The sequence below is a fragment of the Lithobates pipiens genome, unplaced genomic scaffold (assembly GCF_037356315.1).
Source record: "Lithobates pipiens isolate NorthernLeopardFrog02 unplaced genomic scaffold, aLitPip1_a1.2 Scaffold_35, whole genome shotgun sequence".
Taxonomy (NCBI): domain Eukaryota; kingdom Metazoa; phylum Chordata; class Amphibia; order Anura; family Ranidae; genus Lithobates; species Lithobates pipiens.
Genome location: NW_027507811.1, coordinates 5,916,292 through 5,940,445, shown reverse-complemented (window position 1 = coordinate 5,940,445; position 24,154 = coordinate 5,916,292). Strand labels below are relative to the sequence as shown.

Genomic DNA, 24,154 nt, shown 5'->3' with positions numbered 1-24,154 from the left:
AGAGATGGCCGGGGTCTATCTGGTCCCCGGCCAGTCAGTGTTTACATCTGCCAGCGCCGAAATTCATGTCATGACGTCGCTTTTGGCCTCCGAGGGTCATAGAGATGGCCGGGATCGATCTGCTCCCTGGCCAGTCTGTGTTTACATCTGCCAGCGCCGGAATTGATGTCATGACGTCGCTTTTGGCCTCCGAGGGTCATAGAGATGGCCGGGGTTCATCTGGTCCCCGGCCAGTCAGTGTTTATATCTGCAAGCGCCGGAATTGATGTCATGATGTCGCTTTCGGCCTCTGAAGGTCATAGAAATGTCCAGGGACCATCTGGTCCCCGGCCAGTCAGTGTTTACATCTGCCAGCGCCAGAATTGATGTCATAGTGTCGCTTTCGGCCTTCCGAGGGTCATAGAGATGGCCAGGGACCATCTGGTCCATGGTCAGCTCTATGGTAAACTGCCGCCACTGGCAGATACATTCTCCGTCTCCCTGATCGCACGGGAGAGACCAGAGAGGCATCGGAAGGCGGTGAGGTGGGGGAATGTCCCCTACCACCACCTATAAACGCAATAATGGCTTTTACATGTGAGGGAATCACCAGCTGAAAAAAAAAGAGATATCTGGAATTCTGGATGATGCCTGTAGCTGCACCCATCATCCAGATAGCTCCACTCAAAGTCCTGGACGTCAAATTACAACCTTGGGGCGGGAATTGGTTAACCAGACTTTGTTCCTGTGAGGGCACTGCAGGAACAGGAGGAGCATGAGGAGGAGTATGGTTGCCCAGGAGGAGAACGCAGGGCGGGTTTTCATGGATGGATTTTATCCCTCACGAACCTTGGCACTTGTTCGTGAGGAAAATGGCTTCTGTGATCCTGAGGACTCCAGTTCCTCTACCTCCAGTCATTTGTGGCAGATAAGCTCCTTCACTCTCCAGTGCCTGCAAAAGGACCCAAGAATTTGTGGCATCATGGAGAGGGTCCTTTCCTTGTTGGCCACCCTCCCGGATCAACGTTGCTGAGCTCATCCTGGCCTCACAAAGAAGACTCTCTCTGCCTTTATCTTGGCCTCCAGTTAAAATGGATAATATTCTATTCAGCAAATCAGTAGACATTTTATAATGTGTGTCTGATGGTTTTTCTCGACTGAGCCCCATGGGTCGGGGGTTTGGCCTGAACAGAGTCTACTCTGAGGCTGCCTCCACTTTTTACATGAGTTTTGTGTGATGTACGGCTCCTGGGACGTCTTTTCCTTCCTCGTTGACTTCAATGGAGCTGAGACAAGCTCTTTACCTGCCTACACTGCCAGCAGTTGTCAGGACCTACCAAACCCTTAATTTCTCTTGTATGGGGTCACAGTGGGTAGATCTTTGTCTTATTTATGTCAAGAGACTGGGAAAAAAAAAAACGTGTTTCGTACTGTACTGTGAGAAGTAAAATTGTGATGGTTTCAACTCCTGTGTTCTATTGGAGAGTTAAGCTGTCTGTGGATTTTGCTGAATCAGCAGGTGACTATACCGTCAGGACAGATCGAGATTCATGGAGGTATGTCAATGCACAAAGTAGCATTTGAAATAGAACAGGTAGCTACATGCTTGCCCATTGCCAAGAGGGATATCTGTCTACCTGACTGGTGTGGTGAGCAGGTAGCACCACGAGGAGGTGGGTATATACCCACTTTTCTGTATTTTCTCAAATAAAATGATTACCCCTTTATATCTTGCTCCTATATAAACACTATGGTCAGCAAATCTCCAAAAGGATTTGCTGGATCTCAAATTTGAAGTGCTGTTTACTGACTAATAGTATGGTGGACACCTTCTCCCGGAAAGGTCCTACAGAAGATAGAACTCCAGACAATCTTATGACTACACCACATCCCGTGGGTGCTAGATCTCACCGGGGTCAGCTCCCCCCAATCTTTATAGCAAGAAGTATAAGCCGTACTGCCAGTGAATCCTCTTTTTTTTCAAAGTTTCAAAGAACTTTATTGTTTGTTGAGCGTGACACAAGCCACCAAACCCTACTCCTCTCAAGCCCCAGTTGGGGCTTATTCATAATCCCCTTAGACTAGTGGTCCCCAACCTCCTCGGCACCAGGGACTGGCCTCCGCAACCAAAACCCCCTCCACAGACCTGGGTGTGAAGGTGCAAGGTTGGGTTGTGGGGGGCAGGGGTGGTGTGTGTGGTACCTGCCACCTCCGGGGAACCAGGGTGGTGTGTGCTGCCTGTCACCTCCCTTGTGTGAGTGCCACCTGTCACCTGAGGTGGGGGTTTTAGGGGGATAGGGTGGTATTTTGTGCTGCCTGTCACTTCTGGGGAGGGGGAGCTGGGGGTTTAGGGGGCTGGGGTGGTGTGTGTGGTGCCTGCCACCTCTGGGGAACCGGGGTGGTGTGTGCTGCCTGTCACCTCCCTTGTGTGAGTGCCACCTGTCACCTGAGGTGGGGGTTTTAGGGGGATAGGGTGGTGTTTTTTGCTGCCTGTCACCTCTGGGGAGGGGGAGCTGGGGGTTTAGGGGGCTGGGGTGGTGTGTGTGGTGCCTGCCACCTCCGGGGAACTGGGGTGGTGTGTGCTGCCTGTCACCTCCCTTGTGTGGGTGCCATCTGTCACCCGAGGTGGGGGTTTTAGGGGGATAGGGTGGTATTTTGTGCTGCCTGTCACCTCTGGGGAGAAGGAGCTGGGGGTTTTAGGGGGCTGGGGTGGGGTGTGTGGTGCCTGCCACCTCCAGGGAACCGGGGTGGTGTGTGCTGCCTGTCACCTCCCTTGTGTGAGTGCCACCTGTCACCTGAGGTGGGGGTTTTGTGTTGCCTGTCACCTCTGGGCAGGGGGAGCTGAGGGTTTAGGGGACTTGGGTGGTGTGTTTGCCACCTGTCACCTCCCTTGTGTGAGTGCCACCTCCTGGTGGTGTACAGCTTGTCACCTATCTTGTGTGTGCACTCCGCCTCTGTCACTTAAGGGGGGTGTTGTCGCAACTTGTCACTTCCGAGGGGGGGGTGATAGTTCCCCGGCCCTCCCCCCTACCCTTCTCTCCATTCCCATCCATAGGAAAGGGAGTGGGTGCCATCTGGTGGTGGGAGGGTGGCAGTGCAGGTTATGTTGGCTAGCTCGCCTGCTGCCCACTCACCGCCGCTTTCCCCAGCCTCAAACAAGCCACGTATTGGTGCTGGCCTGCGGCCCGGGGGTTGGGGACCCCTGCCTTAGACTAAGCCGTGGTTGGGGAGAAAAACATGCAGGTATGTATTGGTGGCTTGGTGTCATGCTCAACCAATGAAAAAAAATATTCCGCGGTGCGGCTTATCCTTCCTTCTAAACCCCTTCTCCAGCTGAATAGCAGATGTTGGTGAATGCCATCCATTGTTGCTTTATCTGGTATATGTAGACCAGACATCCATGCAGTATGTATGTTCCTTATATTTTGATCTATGAAATTGATACTATCCATATTAATCATATATGGGGTAAAACGTTTATGGGAAGGTTTGTACAATTCCTCAGGATTGTTCTTCCCATATACCAGGCAGCTATCTATTTAAATGCCCTTTGGTGGGAGTGAAAATCACACCATCTACAGCACATGTCAAACACAAGGCGGGCGGGGGGGGGGAGGGGCAAATCCAGCCTGTCAGGCCATTTTATTCGCACCTCTCCTGCAGCTGTGGCAACACCACCCCCCCCCCCCTTGTTTGCATCCCCACCTTTTAAAGCAGAGAGGGGGACAGAACTCCTCCGCTAGATCCTGCGCTTCTCCATGCAGCCTACGAGAGGCTCATCTCTACCTTCCCCTGTCTCAGCAGCATAGGCATGCGTAGTAGCATTATCACTCTGCTGGCATGGAGATGGGAAAGATCTCCCTCGGACATAAACCAGGCAGAGACAGAAAGTGACATTAAAATCACACCTTTAATGTAATAGCGAAAAAAAAAAAAAAAAACAGGAATGTAGTGAAGAAAAGAAGCCAGGATTTATATGCCAGAGCGGGTAATCAGATGAGCCGGGGTCAGGAAGCCAGAAGTCAGCGTTGTCAGGAGCCAAAAATCAGGAGCTGGAATCAAAAGAGAAGTCAACCAGGCCAAGTCATACACAGGAACACAGGCAGGAATGCACTGGAGATCATAGACCACACAAGGGCAAGGAGGAAATGAGCTAAGCAGCTTAAATAGCCAAAAGGTGCTGGTTGTAGGCTGGAATAATGAGGCAGGTAATGGTAACCAGGTGAGTCACTGGGGAAATGTGCGATAATTAACTGACAGCTGAGCAGCTTCTGAGCACTGGAAGAAAAGAGCTGCTTGTAAATTAGAAGGAATGCATCCCTGACATTCCGCGCTTTTCTTTCACCGTGCCAACAAGAAGATGGCAAAGATCTCCCACTGACTGGCTCTGCCATAAGAGAGTGTGTGCATGTACTGTAGATATACATACACAAACATGCTCATGCACACCCGCCCACATGTTTTTTTGATCTCTGGGGTGCATGTGCGCACATCTATGCTCAGCAGTCCGCAGCAGAGACAGAAATCCTCCTACAGATCCTGTGGCTCTCTGTGCAGCTGCAGTACCCTCTTGTCTCTGCCTTCCAGATCGTGCCCAGTTGAGGACTCCAGCCCTCCTCCAGACCCTGCACTTTCTTCTTCCCAGCTTCAACCCCCCCCCCCCCCCCCAACTCTTCCAGTTCCCGGCAGCAGCACAAGGTAAGAGGAATGCACTGGGATGAAAGGGAGGGTGAGGAGTTCTTGACTTCTGATGGTGGGGGGGGGGGGGGGTCTCTTGACATCTGATGTACTAGGGCAGGGATATGCAATTAGCGGACCTCCAGCTGTTGCAAAAACGACAAGTCCCATCATGCCTCTGCCTCTGGGTGTCATGCTTGTGGCTGTCAGAGTCTTGCTTTGCCTCATGGGACTTGTAGTTCTGCAACAGCTGGAGGTTCGCTAATTGCAAATCCCTGTACTAGGGGAAGGTGGGGTACTCTGGACATCTAATCCTACAGATACAACTGGCCATTTGAGGGCAACCATAATGCTGATGCAGCCCCCCCCCATGAAATTTAGTTTGACACCCCGATTTACAGAGTTTTCAGCGTTGGTAAAATATCAATAAGGTGTTATGGAAGCAGCACACTTAGGGTTTTTATTAAAAAAATTTGTTGGATAAATTTCGAGGGGCATTTGCCCACCCTTGATGGATTCTAGCTGTATTTTCAGCTCCATCTAGTGGCCATAATGCAGTATTTTTTTTTTCTGGTTGAGGTATTTCATTAAAAAAATACCCCATTATCGCCACTAGATGGAGCTGACCATCATAGGAAATCACTGTATGAAATAAAATACGGCTGGGATTCACCAAGGATGAAAGAATGCTTGTTACATTTGTCCAACAATTCTTTTTTTTTATTATAAGACCCCTTAGTGGATGTGGCAGATTAAATACAGGGGCGTGGCTTATTGCAAATGTATATGTAAAAAAAAAAAGGAGACAGGAGCATTAATCATAATGCAACGCGTGTGTGTTCTGTCCGTAGTGCATGTCACCCTGCGGCTTGTGCGTAGCTCGGCATGCAGTCAAACCCTCCTATCCTCCAGTATACCAGACTATATATACAAATCTTGAAGTTTTATTAAGAGAACAGGATGGGTGAATCTGGGCACAAAGTAGAAAGAATGTTACCACTGCAGCATGGGATGTTTCCTCCACACTTAAGATGTGCCCCAGATGGTGTCTGTCTTCCTCCACGCCCTTCTTCTTCCTCTAAGTGAGAAATCATGGGCGCTAAGAAGGGTCGGTGGGGTCAAAACACACGTTTATGCACGTTGACCACTAGGTGATGCCAAAACCAAATGAAAGAAAATGAAAATAACATTATAAAAACCTCTATGCTGGAGGCAGGATTATGGGAGACAATAGTTTCATTGACCTATCCTGATCTAGTTATGATCCAGCTTGTGAACGTTTTCATTAACAGGAATTTTCTATAAAACGCAAATATGAAGCTCACCTTGCCTTTGAAGGTTTGGATTGACTGAAATAGCTGTGCCTGAGTGTGACAGGTGGGTAGGCTAGCTAGACCTGGGCTTGACAGCTGGGTTGGCTTCTGGGCCTGGGCTTGAAAGGTGGGTGCGCCGGCTGGATCTGTGCTTGATATCTGGGTGTGCAAGCTGGGACTGGGCTTGATGGGTAAGTGGGCAATCTGGGCTAAAAAGTTGGGTGGGCTAGCTGGGCCTGGGCTTGACAGTAGGGTGGTCTAACTGGGCCTGGGTTTGAAAGTTGGGTGGGCTGGCTGGATCTATGCTTGGTATCTGGGTGGGCAAACTCGGCCTGGGCTCGAAAGGGTGAGTGGGCTAGTTGGGCCTGGGCTTAAAGACTGGATAGAGTAGCTGGGCCTGGGCTCGATGGGTGAGTTGTCTAGCTGGGGCCTGGGTTTGAAAGTTGGGTAAGTTGGCTGGATCTAGGCTTGGTATCTGGGTGGGCAAACTGGGCCTGGGCCAGATGGGTGAGTAGGCTAGCTGGGCCTGGGCTTAAAAGCTGGATGGTCTAGCTGAGCCTGGGCTTGATGGGTGAGTGGTAGGGTCGCTTCCTCATCCCTTTAAAACCAAACATGTATTATTTACACGGGTTCTGAGGCTAATTTAATGCAGATGAGGCACTAAGTGAATTTAATTACCACCTTAATCAGCCACAGAACCTGTGTAATTAATATGTGCTCGGTTTTTAAAGGGATGAGGTGGCAACCCTAGTGAGTGGGCTGGCTGGGCTTAAAAGCTGGAAAAGGCTGGCTGGGCCTGGGCTTAAAAGCTGGATGGGCTAGCTCAGCCTGGGCTTGATGGGTGAGTTGCCTAACTGGGCCTGGGCTTAGAAGCAGGGTGGTCTAGCTGGGCCAGGACCTAAAAGCTGGGTGGTCTAGCTAGGTCATGACCCAAAGAATGGATGGGCTAGCTGGGCCTGGGCTCGATAGGTGAGTGGCCTAACTGGGCCTGGGCTTAAAAGCAGGGTGGTCTAGCTGGGCCAGGACCTAAAAGCTGAATGGTCTAGCTGGGCCAGGGCATGAAAGCTGAGTGGTCTAGCTGGGCCAAGACCTAAAAGCTGAGTGGTCTAGCTGGGCCGGGACCTAAAAGCAGAGTGGTCGAGCTGGACCAGGACCTAAAAGCTGAGTGGTCTATATGGGCCAGGACCTTAAAGCCGGGTGGGTTGGGCACTCCACTGAAGGGTTTTTGTCTCTCTCTGACACTGGCTTCCTCTGCCCATCTCCTGACCCACCACCGATGTGCAGTTGTCCACAGAAAAAGGTCCAGGTTGCAACTGCAGAGGTACTACCAAGGCCGTTCTTTTCACTCGGGTGGGGGATCAGTCTAGAGGCAGACCCATAAAAGGCCATTAAGGAGCCTTCTCTGGGCACAAATCATCATCAGATTGACGTGACAATATGGGGAGGTTGCCGTTGAAAAATAGCTTTTAATGACCACCTGCCTAGCAAAATATCGGTGCATAATAGGATGCTATTTTTTTATGTAGTAAAGATTTATACTGAGCGGGAGGTCATTTTACTTGAGAGTCTCTTTGAAATCGGCCTCAACTGCTGGGATACCCATGAGAGAATCCTCAAAACTGAGTGCCTCCGTTGGTGACCTGTATTTATCTATAAGGATATACAGTACATATACACACACACACACACACGTCACAAGTTCACGCTATTGTTTCTCAGGGCTGCAGTTCCTCTGAGCTCCACAAGATGGTGATCTCACTTCTACCCAGACAGGAAGTCTCTATGGAAGACAGGAAGTGATGTCAGGTGCAGACAGGAAGTGATGTCAGGTGCAGACAGGAAGTGATGACGGGCGCAGACAGGAAGTTCCGGGTGAGAGGTGAGTTGGGAGGAAGTATAGAGAAGACATTGCTGGAAGTGGCAGCCGACGAGGTAATAAGATCTTATTTTCTATTTACACCCAGTAACCCCCCCCCCTCCCCATCATGTTTCGTCCTCTTCCTCCATAGTCACTGTGACGTCTTTTATCTCCAGCAGATGATGATACACACATATATAGTGTGGAAACCTAGATTACCCCCTTCAGGGGCAGAACATTCTCTTCATTTGGAGATGTCTCACCTTCACCTATCAATGACCTTAATTTATCAGTCTTTTGTTGGTGCGCCTCGGGGAAGTTCTGAATGAGAATGAGTTTCACTCAAACCATGCCGGTTTGCAGCTCAGAGAACGGACAAACAAACTGGCCATAATCTGGCTGCTTGTCCACAAACATCAGCCAGTTGTCTGTCAGTTGGTGGTGGTAGCGCTACTCTACTAAATGATATGATAGATTCCCCTCCCCCCCCCCACCTTCTGTATATAAACAAACCAGCAAGGATCTTAGGTGATGACATTGGCCGCGTACACTATTTAACTAGAAGTATCGGGACGCCTGCCTTTACACGCACATGAACATTAATGGCGTCCCAGCCTGCCCAGAGTCCTGACCTCAACCTTTGGGGATGAACTGCAAGCCAGGCCTTCACATCCAAACCTCACAAACGCGCTTCTGAAAGAATGGTCAAACATTCCCATAGACACTAGGGTTGCCACCTCATCCCTTTTAAACCCGAACACATATGAATTACACGGGTTCTGAGGCTAATTTAATGCAGATAAGGCACCAAGTGAGTTCAATTACCACCTTAATCGGCCACAGAACCCGTGTAATCAATATGCGTTCGGGTTTAAAGGGATGAGGTGGTAACTCTAAAGCCTCATACACACGGTCGGACTTTGTACAAACTTTTCCGTGGACTTTTGTACAAAGGGCGTGGTCCACAAGTTTGTATTGCATACACGCGGTCGGACTTTTTGACAACAAACACGAACGTAATGACGTCACAACGTACTGACGCCGCTTCAAAAGAGGACGTTCAATGACTCCAGCGCCACCTTTGGTGAACTTCTGTATTGTAGTCTGATCTTTTGCATTGGTTCTGAGCATGGCGTGTTTGTACCTTGTACAAAAGTCCGATGCTTTTGCGTACACACGGTCGGACTTTGCTCCATCGGACTTTTGTTGCCAGAAAGTTTGTCCGTTCGCACAGCCAACAAAAGTCAGATGAAAACAGAAAAAGTTTGTCCGATGGAGCGTACGCAACAGTCGGATGTTGCTCCAAAACAGCTAATTTGCATGTTTGTTGTCAAAAAGTCCGACCGTGTGTACGGGCCTTAATAGACACCCTCCTAAACCTTGTGGACGGCCTTCCCAGAGGAGTTGAAGCTGTTATAGGGGCAAAGGGCGGAGCCAACTCAACATTGAACCCTACGGACTAAGACTGGGATGCCATTAAAGTTCATGTGCGTGTAAAGGCAGGCGTCCCAATACTTTTAGTAATATAGTGTATATTCATGACCAGATTTGGTTAGCGACTTCACCCAGGATCCCCACTAGTTTGTTTACATACAGAAGCCCACCTGGTATTTGTGACAGGAGTAATGGCAGAGTGGTACCGTCCCTTCCTGACCAGCCAGGCTGTATACCTGTAGAGTTCCCCCCCCTCTTGAACCATACCATGCCGCATTATTTCAACATTAGAAGTGTACTTTGCAAGGAAGAAGCTGGCAAAGCCCCCCCTCCCCCCTTGCAGGGCACCCTGTCTCCCATGTTAACGGGGACAAGGGCCTCATCCCCACATCCTATCACACAAAATGGATGTGGGGGGGGGGGACTGATCGGAATTTGAAATCCACCTTTAGAATAAGTGGGTCTCCAGATATCAACCCCCCCCCCCAGTTGAATGAGTACCGGTTGTTTAGTTCCCCTCCTTCATTTACCAAAAATAACAATAGAAAATAAGAACATCCAAACCGTAAGAAAAAAGTCAGTTAATGTCAACGAAAGGTGAGGAGGATTCTGGGAAGATCACTATATTCGCCGTATTATTATTTTCTCCCCAGTGAGGTGAACATATGACCATCACAGTGCCTACACGCAACACCTGAGAAAAAAAATAGCTTCAAGAAGATTCTAAAAGTCACCAGAGAAATCATCGAGGAGAGGTGAGGAGGATTCTGGGAATTGTGGGACATTATCCAGTAACAGACAAGGGATGTGTCTGGGTGGTGACTGTATCATTGTGTGTGTCAGGTTCCTATAAGGTGTCAGGATGTCACTGTCTATTTCTCCATGGAGGAGTGGGAGTATTTAGAAGGACACAAGGATCTCTACAAGGACGTCATGATGGACAATCAGCCGCCCCTCACATCACCGGGTAAGAGGAGACTTTATTGTAAAGGAGAGAGCAGTACGGAGGCTCCACCTAGATCCCCCATCATCTGATAAACACATAGAAACAATGTATTCAGTCAGTGTATGTGTTTCCTACAGATGGATCCAGTAATGGGAACCCACCAGAGAGATGTCCCCGTCCTCTGTATTCCCGGGATTCCACACAGGAAGGTCACACCATCCCCCACCATCATCAGGTAGATGATTGACCATTATTGGTAGCTATGATTTATACACGAATGCAATTGTTATAATAAATGTCTTATTATTTATTAAGAATGGAAACCTCGGAGATTATAATATTTTTATTAAAGAAGAGCATAAAAAGGAGAATGAGGAATATGGTGAGGTGGAGATGAAGGAGTCTTCAAAAGAACCAAAGCATTTGATGGAGCTACCTAATACCAGGAACCCACCAGAGAGATGTCCCCGTCCTCTGTATTCCCGGGATTCCACACAGGAAGATCACACCATCCCCCACCATCATCAGGTAGGTGGAGTTGAGGGTCGGGAACATAAAGTGATTGAACACTCTGACATGTGGAGATGATGTGTGGACTCTACAAGATGATATTTTCTATGTGATCTCACATCATAAATACTTCGATGTTACAGATGTTATTTTCTGCCGTTCTGTTGGTTTAGGGTGAAGATCTGATTATTGTAAAAGTTGAGGGTGAAGTAGAAGAGACGTATGTGAGGGATGATCAGCAATATACGGAGGAGGCTGGAATGACGAGGACATTCATAGAGGAGGACACTCCTACAGAGATCAGCACAGGTGACCCATCATATATTCTTCTCTTATCTCTGCTCTTTTATTGCACACTGAGTAAGATTTCGCCAGGCCTTTGGTCACTTGTTCTATGGTAAAGGGCCTACAAGTCTGAACTTTGACCCTCTTGTTTATCAGAGGTCACATGACCCAGTGCCTAGGCTTGTGGTTGTGTGAAGAGCATGGACCTCCCAGGCCCCATTGGTTCCTCCTCTTCTGACAAGGCTGTGTAAATGTAGAAGTGATCTGGGAGGAGGACCAAAGAACCTTTGATTGAAGAGGGGGGAAAAGTCCCGGCTGGTTGGGACCTCCACAGAGAACATCTCCTCACTCATATCTACCTGATCCAGATGGGATCTTGATGATTGAGGTGTCAATATTTGGTTGTGCTTCACTCTTAGTTACCGTAGCACAAATATGATACAGTTATCTTCCAGGAGAAAATACTGGTGTAAGCTCCTTCGAATGCTACATATCACCAGAAGCCTAGGCCTATGGTCACTTGTTCTATGGTAAAGGGTCTGCAGGTCTGAAATTTGAACCTCTTCTTTATCAGAGGTCACATGACCCATTTCCTAGGCTTGTGGTTGAGTGAAGAGCATGGACCTCCCAGCCCCCATTGGTTCCTGCTCTTCTGACAAGGCTGTGTAAATGTAGAAGTGATCTGGGAGGACCAAAGAACCTTTGACTGAAGAGGGGGGAAAAGTCCCGGCTGGTTGGGACCTCCACAGAGAACATCTCCTCACTCATATCTACCTGATCCAGATGGGATCTTGATGGAAGTGAACTAACCCTCTCATATCTATTGATGATGTTTTTCTATTTTTCCAGGACACGCCATGGAGAAACCCTCAAAGGATCGTCTCACTTTATCTCCAGGTTGTAAAATGGAAGATGAGGACATCACAGGAGATTATTCAGAAGAAAAGACAATGATCTCCACTATGGATGGTGGACTTCACAGTGTGGATAGACCATGGAATCCCTCCGACTCTGAGCAACCTCGTACTGTGAGGGATGGTGCCGGGATTCTGAGGGAGGAGAAACTTACCTGTTTAGAATGTGGGGAAAGTTTTAGCTCTAACTCAAGCCTTAGTAAACATCAAAGATCTCACATAGGGGAGACGCCATATTTCTGTCCTGAGTGCGGTACATTTTTTTCACGAAAGTCCGATCTTTCCATGCACCAGAGATCACACATGGGTGACTATAGCCCTTTGGAGTCTACTACCATTCCACAAGCCGATAATACTAGCCATTCTCCACTGCTTTATGCACCACAAGGCTCACCTGTGGTACCGGCCTCCCCAGTCGCAGTAGTTGAGTCTCCCACAATGGTATTTAGTGCTGCCGCCACCAGTGATGGTATGCCGCAAATTTCCTCAATCACCACGGTCCCGGCTATGTTGTGGCCTCCTCTTGTCACAGGCCAGGATATTAGAATGCAGGCTGAAGAAACCACTTCAGCCATGATGGAGTCCTCAGCGCCCAGTGGCAGAACCACCCGCCGTTCTAAAGTATGGGATTACTTTGTTTCACTCGGCGACGGGCGGATAGCCAAGTGCAAATTATGTAGTAGGAGGGTCAGCCGTGGCAAAGTGATGGGTCATCTAACCAACGCCGGCATGAACCAACACATGCGCAGCCACCACAAGCCAGTGCTGCTAATGGAGGAACATGGTGTGGCTCCTCCACTTAGCACTACCAGGGAAATTACTAATGCCACTACCACCACCACCACCACTAGGCAAGCCAAGAGACAGAGCAATCATGGCACTTCCGTCCCAGCTGCCAGCGAAATTATAGCTCCCAGCCATTTCCCACAGGCCACCCTGGAGCATTTGAGTGGCTTTCTTGCCAGGGATATGTCCCGGGAGCAGTCCAGAAATATTACCCGCCTTATTGCACAGCTGATAGCAGTTGGAGGGGCCGCTTTTAGTTTGGTGGAAGGGGAGCCCTTTAGGCAACTCCTGGAGGCTCTTGCACCTCATTACCAAATACCTCCCCGCACCACCTTTACTCGCAGTATAGTGCCTTCACTTTATAAATCATGCGTTGGGGTGTTGAAGGAGGAGCTGAGGAAGGCTGCTGGCCAGTCAGTCCACTTTACCACTGAATTATGGAGCGCTCCGAGTGACCAGCATGCCTTCTTGTCCTTGACGGCACATTGGTGGCAGCCCAACGTACCCAATGATCTACCGCCAAGATCAGGCGTAGTAGGCAAGCAGGGGCACCGCTGCTTCCTCCTTCATGCCGAGGTTATGGACGAGCAGCACACCTCAGAAAACGTATTGCAAGCACTGAAGAAGATGGCGGCGCAGTGGTTAGGAGAGCAGGCGGGGACTAAAGCAGAAATAGGGTTTCTGGTCACCGATGGTGGTGCCAACATGATTAAGGCCGTACGGGATGGTAGATACGTGGGTGTGCGCTGCTCAGCTCATATCCTACATCTTGTGGTAAAAGACGCCCTTGATGAGAAACGTAGGAACGGAAGGCTGGCGACGCTTCTTGACTCGTGTCGGAAGATTGCGGGCCACTTCCATCGAAGCGTTAGAGACGGCCACCTCCTCAGAGAGGAGCAAAGAAAGGCAGGCCTTACTGAGCACCGCCTAAAAGTAGACGTTGGGACCAAGTGGAATTCCACCTTGGATATGCTGGAACGTATCCTTGAACAGAAAAAGGCCATTCTTGCCATGACACTCAAGCATTTTATCGGCATTAGGAGATCGTTAGGTAGGGACGATTGGACCATGATTGGCCAGCTTGTGGAAGTCCTCCAACCTTTCCGTGCCGTGGCAGAAAATCTCACCCAAGAAACGGCTAGCATTGCTCAAGTGATGCCCCTCTTCACACACCTCGGTTACAAACTAGATGGCTTCCTGTCCGATCAGGAACATCTACCCGATGTGGTGGCTCTGCTCAGAAGGTTGAAGGATCAGCTGGGCCGGCGTATAAAAGAGCTTACTGACACCTGCCCCGAACTAATGCTCGCCACCATGTGCGATCCTAGAATCAAGGGCAAGATGGCCCTTCAAACAAATTCCCTGACCCACTGGAGGAACGTATTAACTGAGAAAGTCCGAGAGAGGCAAAAAAAAACGTTAAGGCTGATGGAGGAGGGAGACGAAGAAGAGAAGGTTGAGGAGCCTCGGTCCGATCCTCAGTCCGCCAGAGCGGTTTCTGTTTGGGTCGAGGCCTTGGACAGCTTGCTGGGACCCGCTAGACCGCCCCCCGGGCAACACAGCGCTGCTCAGGATATCGTCGGAGCTTACCTTTCCGAGCCTCTGGTCCCCGCCGGTACAAGCCCTTTGCAATTCTGGGATGACAAGAGAGACGTGTGGCCTGCTCTGTCCCAGGTAGCCCAGGAGCTCCTTTCTTGTCCCCCGACCACTCTACAAAGTAAGCGAGTCTTTTCAACCCCAGGAAATACACCCTGCCCCCAACGCTCTCAGATGGCCCCCCAGCTCATGGAACAAATGGCCTTTTTGAAAGTTAATTTGCCAAAGCTGGGATACCCTGTGCTCAGCTTTGACACCGAATAAAAGAATACGCTGTGTATGTATGTATGTACAGTATATATACTGTATATTGTGTCCAGTATATATGTTCACTATTGTTATTACATAGTTTTCGTTGGAAAAAAAAAGTTCAAACCACAGAAAAAAAACGAAAGTTATTTTTGTATATGTTCTGAGTTCATGCCGTATACCCCGAGCTTAGTCTTGTTATTATTTAGATTTAATAAAGATTTGTGAAGTGACCCACGTCGTTTTTCCTAGGAATTGTATGCTATGCTACCTGGAAATGGAAGACCTTCAGGACTACTCAGCCATGGTTGGGGGGGGGGGGGGGGTCATGCCAAAATAATATTATTATTAATTTCACCCCTCCCCCCCAATATCGAGCACTTTCACCCCCTCACTGCCCTCCCCTCCAATATTGGGCACTTTCACAGCCCCTCCCCCACCCACACTATGGGGCACTTTCACCCCTCCCTGCCTTCCCCTCCAATACCGGCCACTTTCACCCCCTCCCTGCCCCCCAATACCAGTCACTTTCACCCCCTCCCTGCCCTCCCCCAATACCAAGCATTTTCACCCCCTCCCTGCCCCACCCAATACCGTGCACTTTCACCCCCTCCCCCTATCAGGCACTTTCACCCCTCCCCTCCAATACTGGGTACTTTCAGCCCTCCCCTGCAATACTGGGCACTTTCACCCCCTCCCGGCCCTTCCCCTCCAATACCGGGCACTTTCACCCCCTCCCGGCCCTTCCCCTCTAATACCGGGCACTTTCACCCCCTCCCGGCCCTTCCCCTCTAATACCGGGCACTTTTACCCCCTCCCGGCCCTTCCCCTCTAATACCGGGTAATTTCACCCCCTCCTGGCCTTTCCCCTCCAATACCGGGTAATTTCACTCCCTCCCTGCCCTTCTCCTCCAATACCGGGTAATTTCACCCCCTCCCTGCCCTTGCCCTCCAATACTGGACACTTTCACCCCCTACCTGCCTCCCCTCCTATACTGGATACTTTGACCCCCCCCCCCCTCCAATACCGAGTACTTTCACCCCCTCCCTGCCCCCCCTATACCAGTCACTTTCACCCCTCCCTGTCCTTCCCCTCCAATACCGGGCAATTTCACCCCCTCCCTGCCCTTCCCCTCCAATACCGGGCACTTTCACCCCCTCCCGGCCCATCCCCTCCAATACCGGGTAATTTCACTCCCTCCCTGCCCTTCTCCTCCAATACCGGGTAATTTCACCCCCTCCCTGCCCTTGCCCTCCAATACTGGACACTTTCACCCCCTACCTGCCTCCCCTCCTATACTGGATACTTTGACCCCCCCCCTCCAATACCAAGTACTTTCACCCCCTCCCTGCCCCCCCTATACCAGTCACTTTCACCCCTCCCTGTCCTTCCCCTCCAGTACCGGGCAATTTCACCCCCTCCCTGCCCTTCCCTTCCAATACCGGGCACTTTCACCCCCTCCTAGCCCTCCAATACCGGGCACTTTCACACCCTCCCTGCCCTTCCCCTCCAATTCCCGGGCACTTTCACCCCCTCCCTGCCCTTCCCCTCCAATACCAGGCAATTTCACGCCCTCCCTGCCCTCCAATACTGAGCACTTTCACCCCCTCCCTGCCCTTCACCTCCAATACTGGGCACTTTCACCCCCTCCCTGCCCTTCTCCAATACCGGGCACTTTCACCCCCTCCCTGCCCTTCTCCTCCAATACCGGGCACTTTCACCCCCTCCCTGCCCTTCCCCTCCAATACCAGGCAATTTAACCCCCTCCCTGCCCTCCAATACCGGGCACTTTCACCCCCTTCCTGCCCACGCCAATTTTTGGAACACACTTTGAATGACAATTGCGCGGTCGTGTTACACTGTACCCAGATTACATTTTTATAATTTATTTTAACACAGATAGAGCTTTTCTTTTGGTGGTATTTTTGCTAAAAATAAAAAATTAGAATAGACTAAATATTTTGAAAAAAAAAAGTTTTTTTATATGGTGTCAGAAAATGTTGTAAATCAATAACTTTTCTCCTTCACTGATGTGCGCTGATGAGGTGCCACTAATGTGCAGCACTGATGAGGTGGCACTAATGTGCAGCACTGATGAGGTGGCACTAATGTGCAGCACTGATAAGGTGGCACTAATATGCAGCACTAATGAGGTGGCACTAATATGCAGCACTTACGAGGTGGCTCTAATATGCAGCACTGATGGGGCAGCACTGATGAAGTGGCACTAATATGCAGCACTGATGAGGTGGCACTAATATGCGGCACTGATGAGGTGGCACTAATATGCGGCACTAATGAGGTGGCACTAATATGCAGCACTGAGGGGAAAAAGTATTTGATCGTCTGCTGATTTTGTAGGTTTGCCCACTGACAAAGAAACGATCAGTCTATAATTTTAATGGTCGGTTTATTGTAACAGTGAGAGACAGAATAAATATAAAAATATAAAATATCCAGAAAAATTTATTTCAAAAAAGTTTTATAAGTCGTTTTGCATTTTAACCACCTCGCGCCCGCCCTATAGCCGAATGACGGCCGTAGAGCAGGCGCGGTCGTCCCTGGACGTCCTGATGTTTACTTCCGCAATGCGCGCCGCCGCCAGGGACAGGCAAACACAGATCGCTGTAAACGGCCAATCACAGCGGCCGTTTACAGCGTGATCGGCGTGTCCAATGGGAGATGATCTCATATGTAAACATATGAGATCATCTCTCAGCGCCGCTCTCCCTCCCCACACAGACAGTGTGAGAGGGGAGAGATGAACGGCTGCAGCGGCAGCCGTTCTGCCTCGAGTTAAAAAAAAAAAAAGTGCCATACTCCCCCAGCAGTGCCATCCTCCCCCAGCAGTGCCATCCTCCCCCAGCAGTGCCATCCGCCCCAGTGCCATCCGCCCCAGTGCCATCCACCCCTGTGCTACCTGCCCCCAGTGCCATCCACCCCAGTGCTACCTGCCCCCAGTGCCACCTGACCCAGTGCCATCTGTTGTCAGTGCCATTTGTCCCCAGTGCCATCTGTCATCAGTGCCACGTATAAGTGCCATCTGTCATCAGTGCCACATGTCATCAGTGCCACATAATGCCATCTGTCATCAGTGCCACGTATTAGTGCCATCTGTCATCAGTGCCACGTATCAGTGCCATTTGTCATCAGTGCCACCTGTCAGTGTCACGTGCCATCTGTTGTCAGTGTCACGTGTCATCAGTGCCACTTATCAGTGCCATCTGTAATCAGTGTCACGCGTCATCGGTGCCATGTATTAGTGCCATCTGTCATCAGTGCCACGTATTAGTGCCACGTGTCTTCAGTGCCACGTATTAGTGCACGTGTCATCAGTGCCACGTATAAGTGCCACGTGTCATCAGTGCCACATATTAGTGCCATCTGTCATCAGTGCCACATATTAGTGCCATCTGTCATCAGTGCCACGTGTCATCAGTGCCACGTATCAGTGCCATCTGTCATCAGTGTCACGTGTCATTGTCCTGGTGCTTCAAAAGTGTAATAAATAGTCAACAAGTTAGATGTGTAATTTATGTTTCTAGAACACATGATGGCGCTACCTGCATGTTGGGCCTCTCTATGTGGCCAGGCTGTGAAAAAGTCCCACACATGTGGTATTGTAATACTCAGGAGGAGTAGCAGAATTTTTTGGGGGGTGTCATTTGTGGTATACACATGCCACGTGAGAGAAATAACCTATTACAATGACAATTTTGTGGAGAAAAAAAAAATGAAAAATCTTAATTTTGCAAAGAATTGTGGGAAAAAAATGACAACATCAAAAAGCTCACTATGCCTCTTACTAAATACCTTGGAATGTCTACTTTCCAAAAAGGGGTCATTTGGGGGGTATTTGTACTTTCCTGACTTGTTCGGGTCAAAAGAAGCGAGATAGGCCACCAGTACATCAGGTGTGATCAATTTTGTGCGATTCGCACCACAGCTTGTAGACTCTCTAACTTTCACAAAGACCAAATAATATCCACTAATTTGGGTTATTTTTACCAAAGATATGTAGCAGTATAAATTGTGGCCAAAATTTATGAAGAAAAATTAATAATTTGCATAATTCTGTCACAGAAACAAAGAAATATGCGTTTTTTTTCAAAATTTTCTGTCTTTTTTCATTTATAGCGCAAAAAATAAAAACCCCAGAGGTGATCAAATACCACCAAAAGAAAGCTCTATTTGTGGGAAAAAAAGGACAAAAAATTCATTTGGGTACAGTGCTGCATGACTGAGTAATTGTCATTCAAAGTGTGAGAGCACCGAAAGCTGAAAATTGGTCTGGGCAGGAAGGGTGTTTAAGTGCCCAGTAAGCAAGTGGTTAATGAGTGAAAATGTATATCAAATACTTACCGTAATTTTCCTTTCCTGATGGGCTCCATGGCAGCCTACGTATGGGTTAACCCCGCCTCTCCTACCTCATAGGACCCCACTCCCATAAATCTTTGCTTCTAGTCAAAGACCACGTTCCCGTAACTTAGCCTACTCCAGCAAATGGGAGGGAACTCCTGCTGCCATGGAGTCCATCAGGAAAGGAAAATTACGGTAAGTATTTGATATAAATTTTCCGTTTTCCTGACAGACTCCATGGCAGCCTACGTATGGGAAATGACTAGCCATACACACCCGGGTGGGAAAATTGCTGGTTAACAGAAAAGAAGGTTTAATTGGCACCGTCAACAGATAAGACATTCAAACCAAAATTAACCGAAGACAAGGAAGCCGGTTCTACACAATAGTGTGTCATGAAAGTATTAATCGACGACCAAGAGGCCGCTTTACAGATCACTTCCGGGGAAACATGACGGGAAGCTGCCCACGATGTAGAAACGCTCCTGGTAGAATGAGCAGTAACCGCTTCTGGGGGAGCCAGACACCTTAGCCTTATACGCCCTTTGGATGGCTTGGACAATCCAAGATGCTATAGTTCTTGAAGAAGCACGTAAACCTCTATTCTTCCCATAAAAGTAGATGAATAAGTGGTCAGAATTCCGGAAAGGAGTTGTGGCTTCTAGGTATTGCTTTACGACTTCCCCAACATCTAGAGGATGAATATTGGAGTCTTCATCTGCTTGGAAAATTGGAAGGAGAATTTCCTGATTTTCATGAAAAACGGTTGTTACCTTCGGATTTGATCCTAACATAGGAATCAAGACTGCCCGATCTGGGAAAAAAGTGAGAAATGGCTCCTTGCAGCCTAGAGAACTAATCTCAGAGACCCTTTTGGCCGATGTTATGGCTACTAGAAAAGCAGTTTTAAGAGAGAGATCCTTCATAGATGCTTGTCCCATATGCATTTCTGCGAAAAAATCCAAAACAAAAGGAAGATCCCATTTTGGAAACCTTGGCTTTCTCTAAAGGTCTGAGTCTTCTTGCCCCTTTGAAGAACTGCCTAGTGAGAGGATGCTTGGCCCATGAGACACCTGAAAATGCAGAGATCGCAGAGACCTGAACCCGCAAGGAACTTACAGATAGGGACAAGTCTAGACCCTTTTGTAGAAAACCAATAACATCCCGTATCTTCGGATCTCTACATGAGCCGTTGGACGTAGACACATAGTCCGCAAATTTTGCCCAAATTCTCTGATAAACTTTGTTAGTACCTGGTCTTCTGGCATTTAGTAGAGTAGAAATGGCTGTGTCAGGACAGCCTAAAGCCCCGTACACACGAGAGGACTTATGTCCGACAGACTTCCGAAGGAGTTCTGTCGGAGTTCTGCCGGAGTTCCGACGGAGTTCTGACTGACTTTTCGGCTGAGCGGACTTGGCCACACACAATCACACTAAACTCCGACGGATTCGAACGTGATGACGTATGACTGGATTCGAATAAGGAAGTTCATAGCCAGTAGCCAATAGCTGCCCTAGCGTCGGTTTTAGTCCGTCGGAATAGCATACACACAAGCAAATTTTTCGAAGGGACCAGGTCCGGCGGAGTTCCTTCGGGAAAAATTTGAAGCATGTTCCATATTCTAAAGTCCTTCAGACTTTGGCGAGTCAAAAGTCCGTTGCAGCCCACACACGATCGAATAGTCTGACGGAATCAGTCCGTCAGACTTTGGATGTTGAAAAGTCCGCTCGTGTGTACGGGGCTTAATGCTTCCAGCCTTTCCCTTTCAAAAACCAGACCATCAGATGGAGCTGAGATGGGCAAGGGTGATAGGTTGTTCCCTGTGACAAGAGGTCCGGTCTGAGAGGGAGCGGAACTGGATCCTGGTAGCTGAGTTGTAACAAGAGAGGGAACCATGGTCTGTTGGGCCAGTATGGAACAACCGCTGCTACTACTTCGACTTCTTCCCATCTGAGCCTGGACAGAAATCGGAGAATGACTGGAACCGGGGGAAAGGCATAAGCCTTGTGGAACCTCCACTGGTCCGTCAGTGCATCCACTTTGAAGGCCTGGTGACAACGACACCTCGTGTAATACCTCTCCAGCTTGAAATTGCACGGGGAGGCAAACAGGTCCACCTCTGGTAGAACTCCCAGAGACAGAATCCAGTTGAACACCTCAATGTGGAGAAACCATTCGTTGTTGTCCAGGGAAAACCTTGATAGAAAGTCCGCCTGGACATTTTGAATTCCCGGAAGATAGACTACCGTTAGATTCAACAGATTCGACTGGGCCCAAGACATGATTGGCCTTACTTCCCTCAACAATAGCTGGTAAATTGGGCTCCAGAAAGAACCGCCATCCTGAAATTCGTGCACAAACCAGCCGGCCAGGATCCAAACTTCATAAGGTAAAACCTTGGTCCTAGGAGGAGGACAAAAAAGGAACGTGGTCTCTGACTAGAAGCAAAGATTTATGGGAGTGGGGTCCTATGAGGTAGGAGAGGCGGGGTTAACCCATACGTAGGCTGCCATGGAGTCTGTCAGGAAATAAGTATTTGACCCCTACGCAAAACATGACATGGTACTTGGTGGAAAACCCTTGTTGGCAATCACAGAAGTCAGACGTTTCTTGGAGTTGGCCTCCAGGTTCGCACACATCTCGGGAGGGATTTTGCCCTCTTTGCAGATCCTCTCCAAGTCATTAAACTTTCCAGGATGACGTTTGGCAACTCAAACCTTCAGCTCCCTCCACATATTTTCTATGGGATTAAGGTCTGGAGACCGGCTAGGCCACTCCAGGACCTTAATGTGCTTCTTCTTAAGCAACTCCTTGTTGCTTTGGCCAATGTGGTCATTGTCATGCTGGAATACCCTTCCATTACCTATTTTCAATGCCCTGGCTGAGGGAAGCAGGTTCTCACCCAAGATTTGATGGTACATAGGCCCTGTCCCCTTAGCAGAAAAACACCCCCAAAGTATAATGTTTGCACCTCAATGTATGACGTTGGGGGATGGTGTTCTTGGGGTCATAGGTCCTCCATGTATGACGGTGGGGGATGGTGTCCTTGGGGTCATAGGTCCTCCATGTATGACGGTGGGGGATGGTGTTCTTGGGGTCATAGGACCTCCATGTATGATGGCGGGGGATGGTGATCTTGGGGTCATAGGACCTCCATGTATGACGGTGGGGGATGGTGTTCTTGGGGTCATAGGACCTCCATGTATGACGGTGGGGGATGGATGGTGTTCTTGGGGTCATTGGTCCTCCATGTATGACGGTGGGGGATGGTGTTCTTGGGGTCATAGGTCCTCCATGTATGACGGTGGGGGATGGTGTTCTTGGGGTCATAGGTCCTCCATGTATGACGGGGGATGGTGTTCTTGGGGTCATAGGACCTCCATGTATGACGGTGGGGGATGGAGTTCTTGGGGTCATAGGACCTCCATGTATGACGGTGGGGGATGGTGTTCTTGGGGTCATAGGACCTCCATGTATGACGGTGGGGATGGTGTTCTTGGGGTCATAGGACCTCCATGTATGACGGTGGGGGATGGTGTTCTTGGGGTCATAGGACCTCCATGTATGACGGTGGGGATGGTGTTCTTGGGGTCATAGGCAGCATTCCTCCTCCTCCTCCAAACACGGTGAGTTGATTTGACACCAAAGATCTGGATTTTGGTCTCCTCTGACCACAACACTTTCCCCCGGTTCTCCTCGGAATCATTCGATGTTCATTAGTGATCTTCAGACGGACCTGTACATGTGATTTCCTGAGAAAGAGGACCTTGCGGGGGCTGCAGGATTTCAGTCCTTCATAGTGTAGTGTGTTACCGATTGTTCTCTTGGTGACTATGGTCCCAGTTGAGTTCATTGAGAAGATTCTCCCGTGTAGTTCTGGGCGGATTCCTCATCGTTCTCATGATCAATGAACCTCCACGAGGTGAGAACTTGTTTGGAGCCCCAGACCGAAGGAGACTGACCGATATTTTATTTCTTCCATGTGTGAATAATCCCACCAACTGTTGTCACCTCTCACCAAGCCGCTTGGCGGTGGTCTTGTAGCCCATTTCAGCCTTGTGTAGATCTGCAATCTTCTCCCCGACATCCTTGGACAGCTCTTTGGTCTTGGCCATGGTGGAGAGATTGGAATCTGACTGATTGATTGCTTCTGTGAGAGATTGGAATCTGACTGATTGATCGCTTCTGTGGACAGGTGTCTTTTATACAGGTAACGAGCTGAGATTTGGAGCACTCCCTTTAAGGGAGTGCTCCTAATCTCAGCTTGTTACCTGTATAGAAGAACACCTGGGAGCCAGAAATCTTGCTGATTGATCGGGGATCAAATACTTATTTCACTCATTAAAATGCAAATCAATTTATAACTTTGTTTGAAATGCGTTTTTTCAGGATATTTTTGTTGTTATTCTGTCTCTCACCGTTATAATAAACTGATCATTAAAATTAGAGACTGATCATTTCTTTGTCAGTGGGAAAACTTACAAAATCAGAAGGGGTTCAAATACTTTTTTCTCATCACTGTAGGTGCCACTGATAGCTGGCATGTATGGGCAATGATAGGTGGCACCGATAGGTAGCATGTATGGGCAATGATAGGTGGCACCGATAGGTGGAATGTATGGGCAATGATAGGTGGCACTGATAGGTAGCATGTATGGGCACTGATAGGTAGCATGTATGGGCAATGATAGGTGGCACCGATAGGTAGCATGTATGGGCAATGATAGGTGGCACCGATAGGTAGCGTGTATGGGCAATGATAGGTGGCACCGATAGGTAGCATGTATGGGCAATGATAGGTGGCACCGATAGGTAGCATGTATGGGCAATGATAGGTGGCACCGATAGATAGCATGTATGGGCAATGATAGGTGGCACCGATAGGTAGCATGTATGGGCAATGATAGGTGGCACCAGTAGGTAGCATGTATGGGCAATGATAGGTGGCACCGATAGGTAGCATGTATGGGCAATGATAGGTGGCACTGATAGGTAGCATGTATGGGCAATGATAGGTGGCACTGATAGGTAACATGTATGGGCAATGATAGGTGGCACTGATAGGTAGCATGTATGGGCAATGATAGGTGGCACCGATAGGTAGCATGTATGGGCAAAGATAGGTGGCACTGATAGGTAGCATGTATGGGCAATGATAGGTGGCACCGATAGGTAGCATGTATGGCCAATGATAGGTGGCACTGATAGGTAGCATGTATGGCCAATGATAGGTGGCACAGATTGGC

At 49.0% G+C, this 24,154-nt stretch overlaps 3 protein-coding genes across 4 annotated transcripts in view; 2 read left to right on the top strand and 1 right to left on the bottom strand.

Annotated features, from left to right (window-relative positions):
* The window catches only part of LOC143955528 (uncharacterized), a 240,998-nt gene that overhangs the window by 172,619 nt on the left and 44,225 nt on the right, over nt 1-24,154 (bottom strand). The window lies entirely within an intron of this gene.
* The window catches only part of LOC143955357 (uncharacterized), an 85,886-nt gene that overhangs the window by 45,843 nt on the left and 15,889 nt on the right, over nt 1-24,154 (top strand). The window lies entirely within an intron of this gene.
* Nucleotides 7,794-14,780, top strand: LOC143955537 (zinc finger BED domain-containing protein 4-like). 2 transcript variants are annotated; one of them, XM_077465584.1, is made up of 7 exons: nt 7,794-7,901; nt 9,915-10,016; nt 10,105-10,228; nt 10,345-10,442; nt 10,523-10,735; nt 10,891-11,026; nt 11,852-14,780. In XM_077465584.1, exons 3-7 carry the CDS (start codon nt 10,144-10,146, stop codon nt 14,560-14,562), a joined length of 3,243 nt encoding a protein of 1,080 aa, XP_077321710.1. In that variant the 5' UTR covers nt 7,794-7,901; nt 9,915-10,016; nt 10,105-10,143; the 3' UTR covers nt 14,563-14,780. The 2 variants fall into 2 exon arrangements, with proteins under 2 accessions (XP_077321710.1, XP_077321711.1); XM_077465585.1 differs by lacking the exon at nt 10,523-10,735.